We start from the raw sequence: 8,246 nt of genomic DNA on the forward strand, positions 1-8,246 counted from the left end.
TATTAATCATTCTGTCAAAAAGAGTACTGAACCGTAAAACCTAAACCCAATACATTATAAATGTTGGCATTGAAATCCTTCATTATTCTTTTTGTATTTATTTCTTTCGTTTGTAATTAAATGTGAATATTTTTGTTTTTTTACTCAAGGTAATGAAATTTGATTTCATTGATCCATTAATCAATAACTTAAAGTTAAAAAAAGGTTTTGTTTGCCTATATCAGGAGATACCAGGATGTAATAGGATGTAAAAAACAATCATGTCGTGTTATTTTGACAAAGCCTGAAAATTGATGTAAGTGTGACAACTGGCCAAAGGGATCTCAGATCAGAACGCGTTTGACACACGTACAAGCCTGACTACCGTAACCATTTGTAATTATAACTCGGAACTCCGGCAAACAAATTCAACCAAACTTAAAGACAATGCACAGAATAATCAAACAAACCAAACGTGTTTGTTATTGTTGAAATTACGTGTTCTCTAAACGTCAAAATGCGACGTGCTACAGCATTGCACAACTCCATCGATTTAATTGATTTTTCCGGGAAATAATCATATAAATTGGAAGCTTTATATTGCATTTAATACTGGTCATCATTGAATAAATCCAAAATTATGAGTCGAGAGAAAAATGTTGACCAATTGAGTACTAATGCCCTATGATAATTTTTATGTACAACGGTAAAAAACACGATTAAAAACCAAATCTGATCACTTTTTTTCATTGTAACGGAAAAAAAAATTACAAGACAACATTTTTTCGATGGATCAACTATGGTCCCCTTGGAACGAGCTGTCAAGTAGAAGCTTTTCTGTCTAGAAGGACCGCGAGGTTAATTATTCAAAATTGATTTAAAAATACATTTTAAACTCTTTGTGGTCGTACAAAGAGTCATTGTAGCTTTATCGCTGTAAACAATAATATCAGCAATCTAAGCTTCATTTTAGGACCCAATTGTACCTATTTTGCACTAAATTGATGTCTAATAACGAATACTTTCACTAGAAATCGACAGTTTCGAAGGAAATTGTAAAATTGTTGGAAACAATCGGGAACAAGGTTGGAAACATGCTCGAGGCACCACATTTTGGTACTTTCATGTGTTACTATGTTATATCAAATTCCTCTGAAACTATAAGAAAATATTTACCAATTCAGACATTTCTCCGTATGACGGCTGGTTGGTAAAGCCGCCATATTGGACGTCATTTTAAATAACTTGGTTTCCTCTGAAAATTTGGATAATCACCCGGCAAAATCGGATTCAGGAGAGCTGTTTTAGCATAGATACATCAAAAACTAGTTTAAGGGTCATCCATAAATTACGTGGACACTCTTTTCGAAAATTGTGAACTTAAAATTGTGATTCGACACTTTTTGGAATTCTCAACCACATCGCCCCCCATCGTGAACAATTTCCTTACAAATAAAATCTTTTTTGTTTGGAGCATGGACAATAGGGTGACAAGAAAAAATGAAAATTTTGGGAAATCTGAAGAGATACCCCCTGGATCGATTCTTTAGGCAATAATAAGTTACTGTGCTAATTTTGAGTCGAATCGGTTAAGGCTAAGGGGTCCCTTTTTATCGTTGATGTTTATATGGGGAAAATCGCTAAAATGTATGGGGAAAAACATCGCTTCAGGATTTTGGCAGCAGGTGGCGCAGGTCTCGCCCAAAATTGTCCAAGTGTGAGATTCTTGTAGGAAATTTAATTTCCTGCAACTTTGTCGAAGGGTGCAAGAAGATCCGAGTTGATCCTGATGAGTTATTAGCAATGTGATGAAAAGAAATTGGCTTATATACTTGAAAGAATATAAAGGATATATAAGAAAAACATAAGAATTTAATTTTCAAAATCATCAAAAATCAGGATCAACTGCACTCTTCGACAAAGTTGTAGGAAATTATATTTCCTACAAGAATCTCACCCTTGGAAAATTTTGGGCGAGACCCGCGCCACCTGGCAGAAAAATATTAAAACGATGTTTTTCTGCATACATTTTTGCGATTTTCCCCATATAAACTTCAACGGTAAAAAGCGACCCCTTAACCTTTACCGATTTGGCTCAAAATTTGCACAGATACTTATTTTTGCCTAAGGAATCGAATCAGAGGGTATCCCTGATGTATTTTTTTTATTGTCACCCTAATGGACAATCACCTCAAGTTTGCTTCGCTATTCGTGGTGGAATTTGTCGTATTCAAAACAAACCAAAATCACTGGACAATGCGCAAAGTTGTCCATCAGCAAGACGGCTTATCTAATTTGAATTGTTTGATGTGGTGAAATTCTTGCATAGTGATAGGTAATCAAAGCTTGTTTTGTATACACAATTGATACTTAATTTGGCTATTTAAGAAACATTCGCCAGTCGCTTTCCAAGTGTTTTCATGGACTGGTGTTATTCCCGACATTCAGTGGAGCTCTTTTGAAACAAGAAAACAAGACTATCATGTCCACCCAGGATGTCTGTAATGGATTTGAAGGGTATTTTTTAAATTTAAATTTACTTTTTCAAGAGATCATGAATGGAATTTGTCACTATGAATGGAATTTGTGATTTGTTGATAGTGTTCAATAATTAGTTGAAGACATTGTAAAATTCAGTTAATTTCATCTATCTATTTCACTAGATCCGTCGATAAAGACGGATTCCGTGCTCAACCCAGAGGATTCGCCACAAAAGCCATACACGTGGGTCAGGATCCAGAACAGTGGAGTTGCATGGCAGTTGTCCCACCAATTTTGATGAGTTCAACCTACAAACAGCATGCTCCTGATGAACACAATGTAAGAATTCTTAAACCTCGAAGATATATGATTAAACTTATTTCATTTTCAAAGGGATTTAAATACGGCCGCCTCCGTAATCCTACCCGGGATGTCCTGGAGCGCTGCCTGGCATCGTTGGACAACGCCAAGTTCGGGCTGACATTTTCGACCGGTCTTGGAGCGGTAACCGCACTCATTACGATGCTCGAGTCCGGTGACCACATTGTCGCTGAGCGTGACCTGTACGGTGGTAGTTGCACATCGTTTACGAAGATAGCGTCGAAGATGAACATTTCGGTTGACTTTGTGGATTTCACCGATTTGGCGAAGGTTGAGGAAATTGTCAAGCCGAATACTAAGCTGTTTTGGGTGGAATCCCCAACGAATCCATTGCTGAAGGTGGTCGATATTGAAGCTGTGTGTAAGATTGCTCACAAGTTTCCAGAGGTAACAAAGTCTAGATTTTCATAGGTTGAAGCTTATCAATGGTATTGTTCATTCTAGGTTGTAGTGGTTGTGGACAACACCTTCCTATCGCCGTACTTCCAGAGACCGCTCGAACTGGGAGCGGACATCGTGATGTACTCCCTGAGCAAGTACATGAATGGTCATTCCGACGTGGTCATGGGAGCAGCAATCATGAACGACGAAACTCTGTACCAGAAGCTGCAGTTTCTTCAGAACGCTACCGGAATCGTGCCATCGCCGTTCGACTGCTACTTGGTGAATCGTGGCCTGAAGACCCTAGCCTTGCGTATGGAACGTCACAGGACCAACGCGTTGGCCGTTGCCAAGTTTCTCGAGGGTCATCCGAAAGTGGACCGTGTTCTTCACCCCGGACTGCCGTCTCATCCTCAGCACGCGCTGTCCAAGAAGCAAACCTATGGTCACAGTGGAATGGTCGCCGTATTTCTTAAGGGAGGTATGGACGAGGCCAGCGTGTTTCTTCGGTCGTTGCGGGTTTTCACGCTAGCCGAGAGCTTGGGTGGTGTTGAGAGTCTCGCCGGGTCCCCATCGCGGATGACGTTTGGAAGTTTTGCCCCGGAGGAACGTGCTGCGCTGGGCATCGTTGATGGGCTGATCAGATTGTCGGTTGGAGTTGAGGATATTGACGATCTGGTGGAAGACTTGGAGCAAGCTTTTGAGAAAGTTTAGAAAATATAATTTAGATGAATCATGAGTGCTATTTTTTATTTATTCTAAAATATTCTTGTCTTTAGTTTGTACCGCTCCATTAAACATATATTGATGTTGAATACCATGCTGGCTACTTCGGCTGCCTAATTTGGCTCCCTGATACGAGTTACAATTTTATACACAAAATGTGATTATTGGGATGCATCAAAACAGATCATATTTTAAGGGCATTTTAGTGCTTGATCCTTTAGCATCGTCCAATTTTCGGCTCCAGAAATTCATTCAATTTTTGAAATTCTAGAAATCTTATACATAAAATCAAATTATTTGCTCTACAGCTCTGCCTTTTCAAATACCAAACATCGAACTATTTTTCTCTTAAAACCCAATCAATCGCCTTTTCTTTGCGTCCAAAAGAACTCAAATTTTTCGAACCACCCTAACACGACGTAGACAAAAATATACGGGTCTAATTAATTCGGCCAAGGAACCTCCAGACAAATTTTGATTTTTTTTTGAACTTTTTTTTCGAATCATGCAGTTTTCGTGGGGAATTGCTGTATAGTAATGTCGTAAATTAAAAGTTGTTTAGAAATATCTATTTATAAATATACTTTAATAACTAGGAGATCACAGTTTTCCCAGAATTTTATTGATTCAGTTCGTGTTTGGACATTGTCACAGCTAGACGTGTTTCAAGAGCGAGTATCTAAAATCTTCCGATTCGTGACCAGCGTGCGCGCTGCCTGTTCTTTGTTATAAGAACAATAGTTCGTTTGGTTTCTTTTGTTATTTCGATAACGCGGAGTGAAAATGGCGGAAAGTGACCTCAAGACCAACTCCTTGAAGATTCGGTTTGCCGGCAACTGCCGAGAACCTACGGAACTGGAAATCTTTGATTTCATGCGCGGGAAGATGAAGCTGAAGGCGGACCATCTGCTGTCCATGTACAAGGACAAATTGGACGCTTCTGTGATCGTGAAGTTCAAAAACGAGGAAGAATTCAAGGCCACTCTGGCCAGGTTGCCCGGAACCATGGAGTTTGCGTACAACAAGTACGAGTCGACGCAGGTTCGCCTGTCACCAGCAAACGCGGTGGTGAAGTACGTGCGGCTGTTCAACCTACCGCCGGAGGTGGACGATCGCGAGATCGGGACGGCTCTGTCCAAGTACGGCCGAATCCAGCGGCTGATTCGCGAAAAGTACGGCGAGGAAACGGGCTTCCCTATCTGGACATCCGTCCGAGGAGCGTACATCGAGCTGAAGGAGGGTACGGAGATTCCGGCGTCTCTTCATGTGCGGAACATTCGAGCAAGGGTTTTCTACGAAGGTTTGGTGAACAAGTGCTTCCTTTGCGGTGCGACGGACCATATCAAGGCAGAGTGCCCCGAACGGAAAACGGTCAATACCCGGTTGGATGCTAGCCGCGGTTCCTACAGTGCCGCGGTTGCTGGTGGAGCTGCTCGGTGGTTCAAGCAGAAAATGGCGGAACCGACCTTGAGCAAGGAACCAGGGGCAACGATGACGAACCTCAACGCTCTGTTTCCTCAAACGGCTTTGATGAAACCGCAGCAGAGTATGGTGGAAGTGAAGGAAAAGGCGCCCCCCGCTGGACCGTCCAGCGGAAAGCAAATCGCAGCAGCGAAGGAGACGGACGATCTTTGGTCTCAAGCGTTAGCAGCAGTCGCGGATCAATTGCAGCAGCCACAGCAGGAGAACAAGCAAGATGGAGACGGCTGGCGCGTGGTGCCACCGAAGAAGGAGAAGAACAAGAAGAATCCAAAGAAAGTGCGTTCAGTTTCGGCTGGTTCATCGGGTGCATCGGGTTCGGTCGATCCGAAGTTTTTGCGTCCGCGAACTCCGCGTCCCACCGCTATCAGTGATGCGCAGCGAAACAGAGACAGAAGTCGATCGGCGCCGAAGAACGGCGACTCGAAGAAGCCGAAGATCATCGTGACGGCAGAGACGAACGAGGAAGCCAAGCAGCCGAGTAGTGGTGAGATGGATGTGGATGGCGTCGACGAAATGAAGGTAGCGGGGTCTGGGGGGGGGACAGGGAGCCGGGGGGGAACAGGGGACTGGGGGGGAACAGGGGTGTGGGGGGGAAGTTTTGGACGACGTTTCACTGTGATTTGGTAGGAGAATAGGGTTTGCTTCTTTGCTTTTTAAACTTTAGTTATAGTTTTGTATAGTAGATTTAGTTAGTTTAGTTTTTGGTAGATTTTAATGATGAATTTTACTTACAAAATAGGATCTGTGAATTTAAATAGTTCGAATAGTTTAGTTAACAAACAGCTCTTGAAAGATTTTATTTATATTAATGATTTAGACGTTATTTTCCTGCAAGAGGTTTCCTATGATAACTTTTCGTTTATTCCATCGCATGCTCCCATCGTTAATTTAAGTGATAGTGGTTCTGGTACTGCCATTTTGATTAGAAAAACATTTGATTTCAGCAGCCCCCTTCTCGACCCTAATGGAAGAATATCCTCAGTGATTATTAATCACATCAACTTTATTAATGTTTATGCATTCTCGGGAACTAACCGTAAAAAAGAGCGGGATGATTTATTTTTGGACAATATGACAATTCATTTGAATAAAGCGGGGTCCAAATTCTGTGTGGTTGGAGGCGATTTTAACTGCATTTTGAACGCGTTTGACACTGCTGGTTCGAATAAAAATTATTCTACCGGGTTGAAGCGACTAATTGAAATATTTAATTTTAAGGACATTGCTGTTGAATTGCGCAAACATCAGGTTACTTTTTATCGGGGTGACACAGAGTCAAGGCTTGATCGATTTTATGCGCCGAGCGCTTTTTTAGAGAATGTTTTAGATTTCACAACCCTCCCAGTTGCATTTTCTGACCATCATGCGATTATTATGAAAATCAAATCTTGCAGTGATGAGTTTTCTTTAAAAGGTCGAGGATATTGGAAAATAAACAGTACGATTGCTAACGATAGTTCAGTTTCGGATCAATTTGCTGAATGTTTCGAAACGTGGAAGTTAAGACATCAGTACACCGATGATAAAAATCTTTGGTGGAATGTAATTGCAAAAAAAAAGTTTAAACAATTTTATCAAAATAAGAGTTGGGAGTTAAACCAACAAATTTCTAATGAGAAATCTTACTTTTATAGAAAAATGTTAGAATGGATGGATAAGAAAAATAGAAATGAGGAAACTTTATTAGATATTAAAATGATTAAATCTCGTTTATATGAGATTGAATCGAACCGTATGAAACATTTAGGAAACAATTTAAATAATGGAAATATTTTGCAAAATGAAATGGTAAATTTATATCAAGTTTCTGCTCAAGTTAAAAGATTTCAGTCTAGTTCTAACTTAAGACTTAAAGACGGTAACATCTTAGTTGTAGACATAAATGTTTTAAAAAATAAGGTTTATCAATATTATGCGAATTTATTTACCGAAGATAATAACAGTTCTCAGCAACTGAGTGCAGAAGATCCTATACATTGTTTAAATAGTTTGCTAGATCAAGATGACCGGGATGACATTATGCGACCTATAACAGTAGTTGAAATCGAGGAAATTTTAAAAAATTGTACCCGTAAAAAGTCACCGGGCCCTGATGGATTAACATATGAGTTTTATATTAATAATTTTGATTCTTTAAAAGCTGATTTAGTATTATTATTTAATGGATATCTTTCAGGTAATATGCGACCATCAAAAACTTTTACAGATGGAATTATTACGTTAATACCTAAAAAAGGTGCAAATAGTGTGCATTTGGATGATTATCGTCCGATTAGTTTGTTAAATTGCGATTATAAATTATTTATGAAAATTATTGCTGAACGTTTGAAGTTTTACATGGGTAAATTGCTAGGTTTTGGTCAAACAGCATGTTTGCCAAATTCTTCTTGTATAGACAATTTAAAGGACATTCGCAGAATTCTCACTCGAGCATGTGAGTCTAAGCGTTTTAAGGGTTGTTTAGTAAGCGTGGATTTGAATAAGGCTTTTGATAGAGTTAATCACTCCTATCTATGGAAAGTCCTGGAGAAGTTTGGGTTTCCTACTCAACTGATAGATTGTTTGAAAAACTTGTACGCTAATGCAGCCTCTCGAGTTTTGGTTAATGGATTTTTAACTTCTGAAATAAATATTAGCAGCTCAGTACGACAGGGTTGTCCTTTAAGCATGATCCTATTTGTACTTTACATAGAACCTCTGCTTAGAAAAATTTCAGTTACTATTCCTCCCGTTTTAGTATATGGGAAATTCATAAATGTTTTAGCTTTTGCCGATGATATAGTAGTTTTTGTTAAGAATGATTATGAATTTGATAA

General features: G+C 39.7%; 1 protein-coding gene across 1 annotated transcript; it reads left to right on the forward strand.

Annotated features, from left to right (window-relative positions):
• Nucleotides 1-2,461: 2,461 nt before the first annotated feature.
• LOC120427808 (putative cystathionine gamma-lyase 2) lies at nucleotides 2,462-3,961 on the forward strand. Its single transcript, XM_052706957.1, has 4 exons — nucleotides 2,462-2,496; nucleotides 2,601-2,799; nucleotides 2,854-3,228; nucleotides 3,286-3,961. The coding sequence occupies exons 1-4, from the start codon at nucleotides 2,462-2,464 to the stop codon at nucleotides 3,934-3,936; spliced, it is 1,260 nt and encodes a 419-aa protein (XP_052562917.1). The 3' UTR covers nucleotides 3,937-3,961.
• The last annotated feature ends 4,285 nt before the right edge of the window (nucleotides 3,962-8,246 follow it).

Source organism: Culex pipiens, chromosome 2, assembly GCF_016801865.2.
Source record: "Culex pipiens pallens isolate TS chromosome 2, TS_CPP_V2, whole genome shotgun sequence".
Lineage (NCBI taxonomy): Eukaryota > Metazoa > Arthropoda > Insecta > Diptera > Culicidae > Culex > Culex pipiens.